Here is an 18,527-nt window from a genome sequence, read left to right on the forward strand (position 1 = left end):
GATGACTGAATGAAACCCTTCCTACACACAGAGCAGGTGAACGGCCTCTCTCCAGTGTGAACTAGCTTGTGTTTCTGCAGGTTGGGTGACTGAATGAATCCCTTCCCACAGACAGTGCAGATGAATGGCCTCTCTCCAGTGTTAACTTGCTTGTGTTTCTGCAGTTTGGATGACTGAATGAATCCCTTCCTGCACACAGAGCAGGTGATTGGCCTCTCTCCAGTGTGAACTATCTTGTGTTTCTGCAGGTTGCATGACTGAATGTATCCCTTCCCACAGACAGTGCAGATGAATGGCCTCTCTCCAGTCTGTAATAACTGGTGTTTCTGCAGGTTGGATAACTGAATGAATCCCTTCTTGCACACAGAGCAGGTGAACGGCTTCTCTCCAGTGTGAACTTGCTTGTGTTTCTGCAGTTTGGATGACTGAATGAATCCCTTCCAACACACAGAGCAGGTGAACGGCTTCTCTCCAGTGTGAACTTGCTGGTGTTTCTGCAGTTTGGATGACTGAATGAATCCCTTCCATCACACAGAGCAGGTGAACGGCTTCTCTCCAGTGTGAACTGGCTTGTGTTTGTGCACGTTGGATGACTGAATGAATCCCGTCCTACACAGAGAGCAGGTGAATGCCCTCTCTCCAGTGTGAACTAGCTGGTGTTTCTGCAGGTTGGATGACTGAGTGAACCCCTTCCTACATACAGAGAGGGTGAACGGCCTCTCTCCAGTGTGAACCTGCTTGTGTTTCTGCAGTTAGGATGACTGAATGAATCCCTTCCTACACACAGAGCAGGTGAACGGCTTCTCTCCAGTGTGAACTGGCTTGTGTTTGTGCACGTTGGATGACTGAATGAAACCCTTCCAACACACAGAGCAGAAGGACGGCCTCTCTACTGTGCGAACTTGCTGGTGTTTCTGCAGGTTGCATGACTGAATGAATCCCATCCTACACAGAGAGCAGGTGAACGGCCTCACTGCAGTGTGAATTTCCTTGTGTTTCTGCAGGTTGGATGACTGAATGAATCCCGTCCTACACGGAGAGCAGGTGAACGGCCTCTCTGCAGTGTGAATTTCCTTGTGTTTCTGCAGGTTGGATGACTGAATGAATCCCTTCCTGCACACAGAGCAGGTGAACAGCCTCTCTCCGGTGTGAACTTGCTTGTGTTTCTGTAGTTTGGATGACTGAGTGAATCCCTTTCTACTCAGAGAGCAGGTGAATGGCCTCTCTCCAGTTTGAACTAGCTTGTGTTTCTGCAGGTTGGATGACTCAGCGAATCCCTTCCTACACAGAGAGCAGGTGAATGCCCTCTCTCCAGTGTTAACTAGCTGGTGTTTCTGCGGGTTGAATGACTGAATGAAACCCTTCCAACACACAGAGCAGACAAACGGCCTCTTTTCAGTGCGAACTTGCTGGTGTTTCTGCAGGTTGGATGACTGAATGAATCCCTTCCTACACACAGAGCAGGTGAACGGCCTCTATCCAGTGTTAAATAGCTGGTGTTTCTGCAGTTTGGATGACAGATTGTATCCATTCCCACACACAGAGAGCAGGTGAACGGCCTCTCTCCAGTTTGAACTAGCTGGTGTTCCTGCAGGTTGGTTGACTGAATGAATCCCTTCCAACACACAGAGCAGGTGAACGGCCTCTCACCAGTGGGAACTGGCTTGTGTTTCTGCAGGTTGCATGATTGAATGAATCCCTTCCCACATACAGTGCAGATGAACGGCCTCACTCCAATCTTAACTAGATGGTGTTTCTGCAGTTTGGATGACTGAGTGAATCCCTTCCTACACAGAGAGCAGGTGAATGTCCTCTCTCCAGCTTGAACTAGCTGGTGTTTCTGCAGGTTGGATGACTGAATGAATCCGTTCCAACACACAGAGCAGGTGAATGCCCTCTCTCCAGTGTGAACTTCCTTGTGTTTCTTCATGTTGCATGACTGAATGTATCCCTTCCTGCACAGAGAGCAGGTGAACTGCCTCTATCCAGTGTGAACTTGCTTGTGTTTCTGCAGGATGGATAACTGAATGAATCCCTTCCTACACACAGAGCAGGTGAACAGCCTCTCTCCAGTGTGAATTAGCTGGTATTTCTGCAAGTTTCATGACTGAATGAATCCCTTCCTACACACAGAGCAGGTGAACGGCCTCTCTCCAGTGTGAATTAACCGGTGTTTCTGCAGGTTGGTTGACCGAATTAATCCCTTAAAAACACACAGAGCAGGTGAACAGCCACTTTCCAGTGTGATTTTGCTTGTGTTTCTGCAGGTTGCATGACTGAATGAATCCCTTCCCACAGACAGTGCAGATGAATGGCCTCTCTCCAGTGTTAACTTGCTTGTGTTTCTGCAGTTTGGAAGACTGAATGAATCCCTTCCTGCACACAGAGCAGGTGAACGGCCTCTCTCCAGTGTGAACTGGCTTGTGTTTGTGCACGTTGGATGACTGAATGAAACCCTTCCAACACACAGAGCAGACGAACGGCCTCTCTCCCGTGCGAACTTGCTGGTGTTTCTGCTGGTTGGATGACTGAATGAATCCCGTCCTACACAGAGAGCAGGTGAATGGCCTCTCTCCAGTGTGAACTAGCTGGTGTTTCTGCAGGTTGAATGACTGAGTGAACCCCTTCCTACATAGAGAGCAGGTGAACGGCCTCTCTCCATTGTGAACCAGCTGGTGTTTCTGCAGTTTGCATGACTGAATGAATCCCTTCCTACACACAGAGCAGGTGAACGGCCTCTCTCCAGTGTGAACCTGCTTGTGTTTCTGCATGTAGGATGACTGAATGAATCCCTTTCTACACAGAGAGCAGTTGAATGGCCTCTATCGAGTGTGAACTTGCTTGTGTTTCTGCAGGATGGATGACTGAATGAATCCCTTCCTACACACAGAGCAGGTGAACGGCCTCTCTCCAGTGTGAACTAACTGGTGTTTCTGCAGGTTGGTTGACCAAATTAATCCCTTAAAAACACACAGAGCAGGTGAACAGCCACTTTCCAGTGTGAACTTGCTTGTGTTTCTGCAGGTTGGATGACTGAATGAATCCTTTCCCACACACAGAGCAGATGAATACCCTCTCTCCAGTGTGAACTTGCTGGTGTTTCTGCAGTTTGTATGACTGAATGAATCCATTCCAACACACAGAGCAGGGGAACAGCTTCTCTCCAGTGTGAACTAGCTGGTGTGTCTGCAGGTTGGAAAACTGAATGAATCCCGTCCTACACAGAGAGCAGGTGGACGGCCTCTCTCCAGTTTGAACGAGCTTGTGTTTCTGCAGGTTGGATGACTGAATGAATCCCTTCCAACACACAGAGCAGGTGAACGGCCTCTCTCCAGTGTGAACTAGCTGGTGTGTCTGCAGGTTGGATAACTGAATGAATTCCGTCCTACACAGAGAGCAGGTGGACGGCCTCTCTCCAGTTTGACCGAGCTTGTGTTTCTGCAGGTTGCATGACTGAATGAATCCCTTCCTACAGACAGTGCAGATGAATGGCCTCTCCAGTGTGAACTAGCTGGTGTTTCTGCAGGTTGGATGACTGAATGAATCCCTTCCAACACACAGAGCTGGAAAATGGCCTCACTCCAGTATGAACTTGCTTGTGTTTCTGCAGGATGGATGACTGAATGAATCCCTTCCAACTCACAGAGCAGGTGAACGGCTTCTCTCCAGTGCGAACTGGCTTGTATTTCTGCAGGTTGCATGACTGAATGAATCCCTTCCTACACAGAGCAGGTGAACGGCCTCTCTCCAGTGTGAACTAGCTGGTGTTTCTGCAGTTTGCATGACTGAATGAATCCCTTCCTACACACAGAGCAGGTGAACGACCTCTCTCCATTGTGAACCAGCTGGTGTTTCTGCAGTTTGCATGACTGAATGAATCCCTTCCTACACACAGAGCAGGTGAATGGCCTCTCTCCAATGTTAACTAGCTGGTGTTTCTGCAGGTTGGATGACTGAATAAATCCCGTCCTACAAAGAGAGCAGGTGAACGGCCTCTATACAGTTTGAACTAGCTTGTGTTTCTGCAGGTTGGATGACTGAGTGAATCCCTTTCTACACAGAGAGCAGTTGAATGGCCTCTATCGAGTGTGAACTTGCTTGTGTTTCTGCAGAATGGATTACTGAATGAATCCCTTCCTACACAAAGAGCAGGTGAACGGCCTCTCTCCAGTCTGAATTAGCTGGTATTTCTGCTAGTTTCATGACTGAATGAATCCCTTCCTACACACAGAGCAGGTGAACGGCCTCTCTCCAGTGTGAATTAACCGGTGTTTCTGCAGGTTGGTTGACCGAATTAATCCCTTAAAAACACACAGAGCAGGTGAACAGCCACTTTCCAGTGTGAACTAGCTGGTGTGTTTGCAGGTTGGATGACTGAATGAATCCCGTTCTACACACAGAGCAGGCGGACGGCCTCTCTCCAGTGTGAACTTGCTTGTGTTTCTGCAGTTTGGATGACTGAATGAATCCCTTCCTACACACAGAGCAGGTGAACGGCCTCTCTCCAGTGTGAACTAGCTTGTGTTTCTGCAGGTTGCATGACTGAATGTATCCCTTCCCACAGACAGTGCAGATGAATGGCTTCTCTCCAGTGTGAACTTGCTGGTGTTTCTGCAGTTTGGATGACTGAATGAATCCCTTCCATCACACAGAGCAGGTGAACGGCTTCTCTCCAGTGTGAACTGGCTTGTGTTTGTGCACGTTGGATGACTGAATGAATCCCGTCCTACACAGAGAGCAGGTGAATGCCCTCTCTCCAGTGTGAACTAGCTGGTGTTTCTGCAGGTTGGATGACTGATTGAACCCCTTCCTACATAGAGAGCAGGTGAACGGCCTCTCTCCAGTGTGAACCTGCTTGTGTTTCTGCAGGTAGGATGACTGAATGAATCCCTTCCTACACACAGAGCAGGTGAACGGCTTCTCTCCAGTGTGAACTGGCTTGTGTTTGTGCACGTTGGATGACTGAATGAAACCCTTCCAACACACAGAGCAGAAGGACGGCCTCTCTACTGTGCGAACTTGCTGGTGTTTCTGCAAGTTGCATGACTGAATGAATCCCGTCCTACACAGAGAGCAGGTGAACGGCCTCACTGCAGTGTGAATTTCCTTGTGTTTCTGCAGGTTGGATGACTGAATGAATCCCGTCCTACACGGAGAGCAGGTGAACGGCCTCTCTGCAGTGTGAATTTCCTTGTGTTTCTGCAGGTTGGATGACTGAATGAATCCCTTCCTGCACACAGAGCATGTGAACAGCCTCTCTCCAGTGTGAACTTGCTTGTGTTTCTGTAGTTTGGATGACTGAGTGAATCCCTTTCTACTCAGAGAGCAGGTGAATGGCCTCTCTCCAGTTTGAACTAGCTTGTGTTTCTGCAGGTTGGATGACTCAGCGAATCCCTTCCTACACAGAGAGCAGGTGAATGCCCTCTCTCCAGTGTTAAATAGCTGGTGTTTCTGCAGTTTGGATGACAGAGTGAATCCATTCCCACACACAGAGAGCAGGTGAACGGCCTCTCTCCAGTTTGAACTAGCTGGTGTTTCTGCAGGATGGATGACTGAATGAATCCCTTCCAACTCACAGAGCAGGTGAACGGCTTCTCTCCAGTGCGAACTGGCTTGTATTTCTGCAGGTTGCATGACTGAATGAATCACTTCCTACACAGAGCAGGTGAACGGCCTCTCTCCAGTGTGAACTAGCTGGTGTTTCTGCAGTTTGCATGACTGAATGAATCCCTTCCTACACACAGAGCAGGTGAACGACCTCTCTCCATTGTGAACCAGCTGGTGTTTCTGCAGTTTGCATGACTGAATGAATCCCTTCCTACACACAGAGCAGGTGAATGGCCTCTCTCCAATGTTAACTAGCTGGTGTTTCTGCAGGTTGGATGACTGAATAAATCCCGTCCTACAAAGAGAGCAGGTGAACGGCCTCTATACAGTTTGAACTAGCTTGTGTTTCTGCAGGTTGGATGACTGAGTGAATCCCTTTCTACACAGAGAGCAGTTGAATGGCCTCTATCGAGTGTGAACTTGCTTGTGTTTCTGCAGGATGGATGACTGAATGAATCCCTTCCTACACAAAGAGCAGGTGAACGGCCTCTCTCCAGTCTGAATTAGCTGGTATTTCTGCTAGTTTCATGACTGAATGAATCCCTTCCTACACACAGAGCAGGTGAACGGCCTCTCTCCAGTGTGAATTAACCGGTGTTTCTGCAGGTTGGTTGACCGAATTAATACCTTAAAAACACACAGAGCAGGTGAACAGCCACTTTCCAGTGTGAACTAGCTGGTGTGTTTGCACGTTGGATGACTGAATGAATCCCGTTCTACACACAGAGCAGGTGGACGGCCTCTCTCCAGTGTGAACTAGCTTGTGTTTCTGCAGGTTGGGTGACTGAATGAATCCCTTCCCACAGACAGTGCAGATGAATGGCCTCTCTCCAGTGTTAACTTGCTTGTGTTTCTGCAGTTTGGATGACTGAATGAATCCCTTCCTGCACACAGAGCAGGTGATTGGCCTCTCTCCAGTGTGAACTATCTTGTGTTTCTGCAGGTTGCATGACTGAATGTATCCCTTCCCACAGACAGTGCAGATGAATGGCCTCTCTCCAGTCTGTAATAACTGGTGTTTCTGCAGGTTGGATAACTGAATGAATCCCTTCTTGCACACAGAGCAGGTGAACGGCTTCTCTCCAGTGTGAACTTGCTTGTGTTTCTGCAGTTTGGATGACTGAATGAATCCCTTCCAACACACAGAGCAGGTGAACGGCTTCTCTCCAGTGTGAACTTGCTGGTGTTTCTGCAGTTTGGATGACTGAATGAATCCCTTCCATCACACAGAGCAGGTGAACGGCTTCTCTCCAGTGTGAACTGGCTTGTGTTTGTGCACGTTGGATGACTGAATGAATCCCGTCCTACACAGAGAGCAGGTGAATGCCCTCTCTCCAGTGTGAACTAGCTGGTGTTTCTGCAGGTTGGATGACTGATTGAACCCCTTCCTACATAGAGAGCAGGTGAACGGCCTCTCTCCAGTGTGAACCTGCTTGTGTTTCTGCAGGTAGGATGACTGAATGAATCCCTTCCTACACACAGAGCAGGTGAACGGCTTCTCTCCAGTGTGAACTGGCTTGTGTTTGTGCACGTTGGATGACTGAATGAAACCCTTCCAACACACAGAGCAGAAGGACGGCCTCTCTACTGTGCGAACTTGCTGGTGTTTCTGCAAATTGCATGACTGAATGAATCCCGTCCTACACAGAGAGCAGGTGAACGGCCTCACTGCAGTGTGAATTTCCTTGTGTTTCTGCAGGTTGGATGACTGAATGAATCCCGTCCTACACGGAGAGCAGGTGAACGGCCTCTCTGCAGTGTGAATTTCCTTGTGTTTCTGCAGGTTGGATGACTGAATGAATCCCTTCCTGCACACAGAGCAGGTGAACAGCCTCTCTCCAGTGTGAACTTGCTTGTGTTTCTGTAGTTTGGATGACTGAGTGAATCCCTTTCTACTCAGAGAGCAGGTGAATGGCCTCTCTCCAGTTTGAACTAGCTTGTTTTTCTGCAGGTTGGATGACTCAGCGAATCCCTTCCTACACAGAGAGCAGGTGAATGCCTTCTCTCCAGTGTTAACTAGCTGGTGTTTCTGCGGGTTGAATGACTGAATGAAACCCTTCCAACACACAGAGCAGACAAACGGCCTCTTTTCAGTGCGAACTTGCTGGTGTTTCTGCAGGTTGGATGACTGAATGAATCCCTTCCTACACACAGAGCAGGTGAACGGCCTCTATCCAGTGTTAAATAGCTGGTGTTTCTGCAGTTTGGATGACAGAGTGAATCCATTCCCACACACAGAGAGCAGGTGAACGGCCTCTCTCCAGTTTGAACTAGCTGGTGTTCCTGCAGGTTGGTTGACTGAATGAATCCCTTCCAACACACAGAGCAGGTGAACGGCCTCTCACCAGTGGGAACTGGCTTGTGTTTCTGCAGGTTGCATGATTGAATGAATCCCTTCCCACTTACAGTGCAGATGAACGGCCTCACTCCAATCTTAACTAGATGGTGTTTCTGCAGTTTGGATGACTGAGTGAATCCCTTCCTACACAGAGAGCAGGTGAATGTCCTCTCTCCAGCTTGAACTAGCTGGTGTTTCTGCAGGTTGGATGACTGAATGAATCCGATCCAAAACACAGAGCAGGTGAATGCCCTCTCTCCAGTGTGAACTTCCTTGTGTTTCTTCATGTTGCATGACTGAATGTATCCCTTCCTGCACAGAGAGCAGGTGAACTGCCTCTATCCAGTGTGAACTTGCTTGTGTTTCTGCAGGATGGATAACTGAATGAATCCCTTCCTACACACAGAGCAGGTGAACAGCCTCTCTCCAGTGTGAATTAGCTGGTATTTCTGCAAGTTTCATGACTGAATGAATCCCTTCCTACACACAGAGCAGGTGAACGGCCTCTCTCCAGTGTGAATTAACCGGTGTTTCTGCAGGTTGGTTGACCGAATTAATCCCTTAAAAACACACAGAGCAGGTGAACAGCCACTTTCCAGTGTGATTTTGCTTGTGTTTCTGCAGGTTGCATGACTGAATGAATCCCTTTCCACAGACAGTGCAGATGAATGGCCTCTCTCCAGTGTTAACTTGCTTGTGTTTCTGCAGTTTGGATGACTGAATGAATCCGTTCCAACACACAGAGCAGATGATTGGCCTCTCTCCAGTGTGAACTAGCTTGTGTTTCTGCAGGTTGCATAACTGAATGAATCCCTTCCCACAGACAGTGCAGATGAATGGCCTCTCTCCAGTGTTAACTTGCTTGTGTTTCTGCAGTTTGGATGACTGAATGAATCCCTTCCTGCACACAGAGCAGGTGAACGGCCTCTCTCCAGTGTGAACTGGCTTGTGTTTGTGCACGTTGGATGACTGAATGAAACCCTTCCAACACACAGAGCAGACGAACGGCCTCTCTCCCGTGCGAACTTGCTGGTGTTTCTGCTGGTTGGATGACTGAATGAATCCCGTCCTACACAGAGAGCAGGTGAATGGCCTCTCTCCAGTGTGAACTAGCTGGTGTTTCTGCAGGTTGGATGACTGAGTGAACCCCTTCCTACATAGAGAGCAGGTGAACGGCCTCTCTCCAGTGTGAACCTGCTTGTGTTTCTGCAGGTAGGATGACTGAATGAATCCCTTCCAACACACAGAGCAGGAAAATGGCCTCACTCCAGTATGAACTTGCGTGTGTTTCTGCAGGTTGAATGACTGAATGAATCCATTCCTGCACACAGAGCAGGTGAACAGCCTCTCTGCAGTGTGAATTAGCTGGTATTTCTGCAAGTTTCATGACTGAATGAATCCCTTCCTACACACAGAGCAGGTGAACAGCCTCTGTCCAGTTTGAACGAGCTTGTGTTGCTGCAGGTTGGATGATTCAGCGAAACCCTTCCTACACAGAGAGCAGGTGAACGGCCTCTCTGCAGTTTGAATTTGCTTGTGTTTCTGCAGTTTGGATGACTGAGTGAATCCCTTCCTACACAGAGAGCAGGTGAACGGCCTCTCTCCAGTGTTAACTAGCTGGTGTTTCTGCGGGTTGAATGACTGAATGAAACCCTTCCAACTCACAGAACAAACGAACGGCCTCTCTGCAGTGCGAACTTGCTGGTGTTTCTGCAGGTTGGATGACTGAATGAATCCCTTCCTACACACAGAGCAGGTGAACGGCCTCTCTCCAACCTTAACTAGATGGTGTTTCTGCAGTTTGGATGACTGAGTGAATCCCTTCCTACACACAGAGCAGGTGAATGGCTTCACTCCAGTGTGAACTGGCTTGTGTTTGTGCACGTTGGATGACTGCATGAAACCCTTCCAACACACAGAGCAGACGAACGGCCTCTCTCCCGTGCGAACTTACTGGTGTTTCTGCAGGTTGGATGACTGAATGAATCCCGTCCTACACAGAGAGCAGGTGAACGGCCGCTCTGCAGTGTGAATTTCCTTGTGTTTCTGCAGGTTGGATGACTGAATGAATCCCTTCCAACACACAGAGCAGGTGAATGCCCTGTCTCCAGTGTGAACTACCTTCTGTTTCTGCAGGTTGCATGACTGAATTAATCCCTTCCAACACACAGAGCAGACGAACGGCCTCTCTCCCGTGCGAACTTGCTGGTGTTTCTGCTGGTTGGATGACTGAATGAATCCCTTCCTACACAGAGAGCAGTTGAATGGCCTCTCTCCAGTGTGAACTAGCTGGTGTTTCTGCAGGTTGGATGACTGAGTGAACCCCTTCCTACATAGAGAGCAGGTGAACGGCCTCTCTCCAGTGTGAACCTGCTTGTGTTTCTGCAGGTAGGATGACTGAATGAATCCCTTCCTACACACGGAGCAGGTGAACGGCCTCTCTCCAGTGTGAACTAACTGGTGTTTCTGCAGGTTGGATGATTGAATGAATCCCTTCCTGCACAGAGAGCTGGTGAACTGCCTCTCTCCAGCGTAAACTAGTTTCTGTTTCTGCAGGATGAATGACTGAATGAATCCCTTCCAACACACAGAGCAGGAAAATGGCCTCACTCCAGTATGAACTTGCGTGTGTTTCTGCAGGTTGAATGACTGAATGAATCCCTTCCTGCACACAGAGCAGGTGAACAGCCTCTCTCCAGTGTGAACTTGCTTGTGTTTCTGCAGTTTGGATGACTGAGTGAATCCCTTTCTACTCAGAGAGCAGGTGAACGGCCTCTCTCCAGTTTGAACTAGCTTGTGTTGCTGCAGGTTGGATGACTCAGCGAAACCCTTCCTACACAGAGAGCAGGTGAACGGCCTCTCTGCAGTTTGAATTTGCTTGTGTTTCTGCAGTTTGGATGACTGAGTGAATCCCTTCCTACACAGAGAGCAGGTGAACGGCCTCTCTCCTGTGTGAACTTGCTGGTGTTTCTGCAGTTTGGATGACTGAGTGAATCCCTTCCCACAGACAGTGCAGATGAATGTCCTCTCTCCAGTCTGAAATAACTGGTGTTTCTGCAGGTTGGATAACTGAATGAATCCCTTCCTGCACACAGCACAGGTGAATGGCTTCTCTCCAGTGTGAACTTGCTTGTGTTTCTGCAGTTTGGATGACTGAATGAATCCCTTCCAACACACAGAGCAGATGAACGGCTTCTCTCCAGTGTGAACTTGCTGGTGTTTCTGCAGTTTGGATGACTGAATGAATCCCTTCCAACACACAGAGCAGGTGAACGGCTTCTCTCCAGTGTGAACTGGCTTGTGTTTGTGCACGTTGGATGACTGAATGAAACCCTTCCAACACACAGAGCAGACGAACGGCCTCTCTGCCGTGCGAACTTGCTGGTGTTTCTGCAGGTTGGATGACTGAATGAATCCCGTCCTACACAGTGAGGAGGTGAACGGCCTCTCTGCAGTGTGAATTTCCTTGTGTTTCTGCAGGTTGGATGTCTGAATGAATCCCTTCCAACACATAGAGCAGGTGACTGCCCTCTCTCCAGTGTGAACTACCTTCTGTTTCTGCAGGTTGCATGACTGAATTAATCCCTTCCTACACACAGAGCAGGTGAATGGCCTCTCTCCAGTGTGAAATAGCTGGTGTTTCTGCAGGTTGGATGACTGAGTGAACCCCTTCCTACATAGAGAGCAGGTGAACGGCCTCTCTCCAGTGTGAACCTGCTTGTGTTTCTGCAGGTAGGATGACTGAATGATTCCCTTCCTACACACAGAGCAGGTGAACGGCCTCTCTCCAGTGTGAACTTGCTTGTGTTTCTGCAGGTTGCATGATTGAATGAATCCCTTCCCACATACAGTGCAGATGAACGGCCTCACTCCAATCTTAACTAGATGGTGTTTCTGCAGTTTGGATGACTGAGTGAATCCCTTCCTACACAGAGAGCAGGTGAATGTCCTCTCTCCAGCTTGAACTAGCTGGTGTTTCTGCAGGTTGGATGACTGAATGAATCCCTTCCAACACACAGAGCAGGTGAATGCCCTCTCTCCAGTGTGAACTTACTTGTGTTTCTTCATGTTGCATGACTGAATGTATCCCTTCCTGCACAGAGAGCAGGTGAACTGCCTCTATCCAGTGTGAACTTGCTTGTGTTTCTGCAGGATGGATAACTGAATGAATCCCTTCCTACACACAGAGCAGGTGAACAGCCTCTCTCCAGTGTGAATTAGCTGGTATTTCTGCAAGTTTCATGACTGAATGAATCCCTTCCTAGACACAGAGCAGGTGAACGGCCTCTCTCCAGTGTGAATTAACCGGTGTTTCTGCAGGTTGGTTGACCGAATTAATCCCTTAAAAACACACAGAGCAGGTGAACAGCCACTTTCCAGTGTGATCTTGCTTGAGTTTCTGCAGGTTGCATGACTGAATCAATCCCTTCCCACAGACAGTGCAGATGAATGGCCTCTCTCCAGTGTTAACTTGCTTGTGTTTCTGCAGTTTGGATGACTGAATGAATCCCTTCCTGCACACAGAGCAGGTGAACGGCTTCTCTCCAGTGTGAACTGGCTTGTGTTTGTGCACGTTGGATGACTGAATGAAACCCTTCCAACACACAGAGCAGACGAACGGCCTCTCTCCCGTGCGAACTTGCTGGTGTTTCTGCTGGTTGGATGACTGAATGAATCCCGTCCTACACAGAGAGCAGGTGAACGGCCTCTCTCCAGTGTGAACCTGCTTGTGTTTCAGCAGGTAGGATGACTGAATGAATCCCTTCCTACACACAGAGCAGGTGAACGGCCTCTCTCCAGTGTGAACTAACAGGTGTTTCTGCAGGTTGGATGATTGAATGAATCCCTTCCTGCACAGAGAGCTGGTGAACTGCCTCTCTCCAGCGTAAACTAGTTTGTGTTTCTGCAGGATGAATGACTGAATGAATCCCTTCCAACACACAGAGCAGGAAAATGGCCTCACTCCAGTATGAACTTGCGTGTGTTTCTGCAGGTTGAATGACTGAATGAATCCCTTCCTGCACACAGAGCAGGTGAACAGCCTTTCTCCAGTGTGAACTTGCTTGTGTTTCTGCAGTTTGGATGACTGAGTGATTCCCTTTCTACTCAGAGAGCAGGTGAACAGCCTCTCTCCAGTTTGAATTTGCTTGTGTTTCTGCAGTTTGGATGACTCAGCGAATCCCTTCCTACACAGAGAGCCGGTGAACGGCCTCTCTACAGTGTTAACTAGCTGGTGTTTCTGCGGGTTGAATGACTGAATGAAAACCTTCCAACTCACAGAACAGACGAACGGCCTCTCTTCAGTGCGAACTTGCTGGTGTTTCTGCAGGTTGGATGACTGAATGAATCCCTTCCTACACACAGAGCAGGTGAACGGCCTCTCTCCAATCTTAACTAGATGGTGTTTCTGCAGTTTGGATGACTGAGTGAATCCCTTCCTACACACAGAGCAGGTGAATGGCTTCACTCCAGTGTGAATTAGCTGGTATTTCTGCAAGTTTCATGACTGAATGAATCCCTTCCTAGACACAGAGCAGGTGAACGGCCTCTCTCCAGTGTGAATTAACCGGTGTTTCTGCAGGTTGGTTGACCGAATTAATCCCTTAAAAACACACAGAGCAGGTGAACAGCCACTTTCCAGTGTGATCTTGCTTGAGTTTCTGCAGGTTGCATGACTGAATCAATCCCTTCCCACAGACAGTGCAGATGAATGGCCTCTCTCCAGTGTTAACTTGCTTGTGTTTCTGCAGTTTGGATGACTGAATGAATCCCTTCCTGCACACAGAGCAGGAGAACGGCTTCTCTCCAGTGTGAACTGGCTTGTGTTTGTGCACGTTGGATGACTGAATGAAACCCTTCCAACACACAGAGCAGACGAACGGCCTCTCTCCCGTGCGAACTTGCTGGTGTTTCTGCTGGTTGGATGACTGAATGAATCCCGTCCTACACAGAGAGCAGGTGAACGGCCTCTCTCCAGTGTGAACCTGCTTGTGTTTCAGCAGGTAGGATGACTGAATGAATCCCTTCCTACACACAGAGCAGGTGAACGGCCTCTCTCCAGTGTGAACTAACAGGTGTTTCTGCAGGTTGGATGATTGAATGAATCCCTTCCTGCACAGAGAGCTGGTGAACTGCCTCTCTCCAGCGTAAACTAGTTTGTGTTTCTGCAGGATGAATGACTGAATGAATCCCTTCCAACACACAGAGCAGGAAAATGGCCTCACTCCAGTATGAACTTGCGTGTGTTTCTGCAGGTTGAATGACTGAATGAATCCCTTCCTGCACACAGAGCAGGTGAACAGCCTTTCTCCAGTGTGAACTTGCTTGTGTTTCTGCAGTTTGGATGACTGAGTGATTCCCTTTCTACTCAGAGAGCAGGTGAACGGCCTCTCTCCAGTTTGAATTTGCTTGTGTTTCTGCAGTTTGGATGACTCAGCGAATCCCTTCCTACACAGAGAGCCGGTGAACGGCCTCTCTACAGTGTTAACTAGCTGGTGTTTCTGCGGGTTGAATGACTGAATGAAAACCTTCCAACTCACAGAACAGACGAACGGCCTCTCTTCAGTGCGAACTTGCTGGTGTTTCTGCAGGTTGGATGACTGAATGAATCCCTTCCTACACACAGAGCAGGTGAACGGCCTCTCTCCAATCTTAACTAGATGGTGTTTCTGCAGTTTGGATGACTGAGTGAATCCCTTCCTACACACAGAGCAGGTGAATGGCTTCACTCCAGTGTGAACTGGCTTGTGTTTGTGCACGTTGCATGACTGCATGAAACCCTTCCAACACACAGAGCAGACGAACGGCCTCTCTCCCGTGCGAACTTACTGGTGTTTCTGCAGGTTGGATGACTGAATGAATCCCGTCCTACACAGAGAGCAGGTGAACGGCCTCTCTGCAGTTTGAATTTGCTTGTGTTTCTGCAGTTTGGATGACTGAGTGAATCCCTTCCTACACAGAGAGCAGGTGAACGGCCTCTCTCCTGTGTGAACTTGCTGGTGTTTCTGCAGTTTGGATGACTGAGTGAATCCCTTCCCACAGACAGTGCAGATGAATGTCCTCTCTCCAGTCTGAAATAACTGGTGTTTCTGCAGGTTGGATAACTGAATGAATCCCTTCCTGCACACAGCACAGGTGAACGGCTTCTCTCCAGTGTGAACTTGCTTGTGTTTCTGCAGTTTGGATGACTGAATGAATCCCTTCCAACACACAGAGCAGATGAACGGCTTCTCTCCAGTGTGAACTTGCTGGTGTTTCTGCAGTTTGGATGACTGAATGAATCCCTTCCAACACACAGAGCAGGTGAACGGCTTCTCTCCAGTGTGAACTGGCTTGTGTTTGTGCACGTTGGATGACTGAATGAAACCCTTCCAACACACAGAGCAGACGAACGGCCTCTCTCCCGTGCGAACTTGCTGGTGTTTCTGCAGGTTGGATGACTGAATGAATCCCGTCCTACACAGTGAGGAGGTGAACGGCCTCTCTGCAGTGTGAATTTCCTTGTGTTTCTGCAGGTTGGATGTCTGAATGAATCCCTTCCAACACATAGAGCAGGTGAATGCCCTCTCTCCAGTGTGAACTACCTTCTGTTTCTGCAGGTTGCATGACTGAATTAATCCCTTCCTACACACAGAGCAGGTGAATGGCCTCTCTCCAGTGTGAAATAGCTGGTGTTTCTGCAGGTTGGATGACTGAGTGAACCCCTTCCTACATAGAGAGCAGGTGAACGGCCTCTCTCCAGTGTGAACCTGCTTGTGTTTCTGCAGGTAGGATGACTGAATGATTCCCTTCCTACACACAGAGCAGGTGAACGGCCTCTCTCCAGTGTGAACTTGCTTGTGTTTCTGCAGGTTGCATGATTGAATGAATCCCTTCCCACATACAGTGCAGATGAACGGCCTCACTCCAATCTTAACTAGATGGTGTTTCTGCAGTTTGGATGACTGAGTGAATCCCTTCCTACACAGAGAGCAGGTGAATGTCCTCTCTCCAGCTTGAACTAGCTGGTGTTTCTGCAGGTTGGATGACTGAATGAATCCCTTCCAACACACAGAGCAGGTGAATGCCCTCTCTCCAGTGTGAACTTACTTGTGTTTCTTCATGTTGCATGACTGAATGTATCCCTTCCTGCACAGAGAGCAGGTGAACTGCCTCTATCCAGTGTGAACTTGCTTGTGTTTCTGCAGGATGGATAACTGAATGAATCCCTTCCTACACACAGAGCAGGTTAACAGCCTCTCTCCAGTGTGAATTAACCGGTGTTTCTGCAGGTTGGTTGACCGAATTAATCCCTTAAAAACACACAGAGCAGGTGAACAGCCACTTTCCAGTGTGATCTTGCTTGAGTTTCTGCAGGTTGCATGACTGAATCAATCCCTTCCCACAGACAGTGCAGATGAATGGCCTCTCTCCAGTGTTAACTTGCTTGTGTTTCTGCAGTTTGGATGACTGAATGAATCCGTTCCAACACACAGAGCAGGTGATTGGTCTCTCTCCAGTGTTAACTTGCTTGTGTTTCTGCAGTTTGGATGACTGAATGAATCCCTTCCTGCACACAGAGCAGGTGAACGGCTTCTCTCCAGTGTGAACTGGCTTGTGTTTGTGCACGTTGGATGACTGAATGAAACCCTTCCAACACACAGAGCAGACGAACGGCCTCTCTCCCGTGCGAACTTGCTGGTGTTTCTGCTGGTTGGATGACTAAATGAATCCCGTCCTACACAGAGAGCAGTTGAATGGCCTCTCTCCAGTGTGAACTAGCTGGTGTTTCTGCAGGTTGGATGACTGAGTGAACCCCTTCCTACATAGAGAGCAGGTGAACGGCCTCTCTCCAGTGTGAACCTGCTTGTGTTTCTGCAGGTTGGATGATTGAATGAATCCCTTCCTGCACAGAGAGCTGGTGAACTGCCTCTCTCCAGCGTAAACTAGTTTGTGTTTCTGCAGGATGAATGACTGAATGAATCCCTTCCAACACACAGAGCAGGAAAATGGCCTCACTCCAGTATGAACTTGCGTGTGTTTCTGCAGGTTGAATGACTGAATGAATCCCTTCCTGCACACAGAGCAGGTGAACAGCCTTTCTCCAGTGTGAACTTGCTTGTGTTTCTGCAGTTTGGATGACTGAGTGATTCCCTTTCTACTCAGAGAGCAGGTGAACGGCCTCTCTCCAGTTTGAACTAGCTTGTGTTGCTGCAGGTTGAATGACTGAATGAATCCCTTCCTGCACACAGAGCAGGTGAACAGCCTCTCTCCAGTTTGAACTAGCTTGTGTTTCTGCAGTTTGGATGACTCAGCGAATCCCTTCCTACACAGAGAGCCGGTGAACGGCCTCTCTACAGTGTTAACTAGCTGGTGTTTCTGCGGGTTGAATGACTGAATGAAAACCTTCCAACTCACAGAACAGACGAACGGCCTCTCTTCAGTGCGAACTTGCTGGTGTTTCTGCAGGTTGGATGACTGAATGAATCCCTTCCTACACACAGAGCAGGTGAACGGCCTCTCTCCAATCTTAACTAGATGGTGTTTCTGCAGTTTGGATGACTGAGTGAATCCCTTCCTACACACAGAGCAGGTGAATGGCTTCACTCCAGTGTGAACTGGCTTGTGTTTGTGCACGTTGCATGACTGCATGAAACTCTTCCAACACACAGAGCAGACGAACGGCCTCTCTCCCGTGCGAACTTACTGGTGTTTCTGCAGGTTGGATGACTGAATGAATCCCTTCCAACACACAGAGCAGGTGAATGCCCTCTCTCCAGTGTGAACTACCTTCTGTTTCTGCAGGTTGCATGACTGAATTAATCCCTTCCAACACACAGAGCAGGTGAACGGCCTCTCTCCAGTGTGAACTAGCTTGTGTTTCTGCAGTTTGGATGACTGAGTGAATCCCTTCCCACAGACAGTGCAGATGAATGGCCTCTCTCCAGTGTTAACTTGCTTGTGTTTCTGCAGTTTGGATGACTCAGCGAATCCCTTCCAACACACAGAGCAGGTGAACGGCTTCTCTCCAGTGTGAACTGGCTTGTGTTTGTGCACGTTGGATGACTGAATGAAACCCTTCCAACACACAGAGCAGGTGAACGGCCTCTCTCCCGTGCGAACTTCCTGGTGTTTCTGCAGGTTGGATGACTGAATGAATCCCGTCCTACACAGAGAGGAGGTGAACGGCCTCTCTGCAGTGTGAATTTCCTTGTGTTTCTGCAGGTTGGATGTCTGAATGAATCCCTTCCAACACACAGAGCAGGTGAATGCCCTCTCTCCAGTGTGAACTACCTTCTGTTTCTGCAGGTTGCATGACTGAATTAATCCCTTCCTACACACAGAGCAGGTGAATGGCCTCTCTCCAGTGTGAACTAGCTGGTGTTTCTGCAGGTTGGATGACTGAGTGAACCCCTTCCTACATAGAGAGCAGGTGAACGGCCTCTCTCCAGTGTGAACCTGCTTGTGTTTCTGCAGGTAGGATGACTGAATGAATCCCTTCCTACACACAGAGCAGGTGAACGGCCTCTCTCCAGTGTGAACTTGCTTGTGTTTCTGCAGGTTGCATGACTGAATGAATCCCTTCCCACAGACAGTGCAGATG

The 18,527-nt window shown here is 48.9% G+C and overlaps 1 protein-coding gene across 1 annotated transcript in view; it reads right to left on the bottom strand.

The window, feature by feature from the left end:
- Positions 1-18,527, bottom strand: part of LOC140716251 (uncharacterized) — a 122,684-nt gene that overhangs the window by 53,323 nt on the left and 50,834 nt on the right. Inside the window, exons 4-6 of the mRNA XM_073028860.1 lie at positions 17,086-17,165; positions 11,220-11,394; positions 8,096-8,257 (exon numbers count right to left, since the gene is read on the bottom strand). Coding sequence (XP_072884961.1) covers positions 8,096-8,257; positions 11,220-11,394; positions 17,086-17,165 — 417 coding nt within the window. The remainder of the gene's footprint in view (positions 1-8,095; positions 8,258-11,219; positions 11,395-17,085; positions 17,166-18,527) is intronic.

This window comes from Hemitrygon akajei, chromosome 25 (assembly GCF_048418815.1).
Source record: "Hemitrygon akajei chromosome 25, sHemAka1.3, whole genome shotgun sequence".
Taxonomy (NCBI): domain Eukaryota; kingdom Metazoa; phylum Chordata; class Chondrichthyes; order Myliobatiformes; family Dasyatidae; genus Hemitrygon; species Hemitrygon akajei.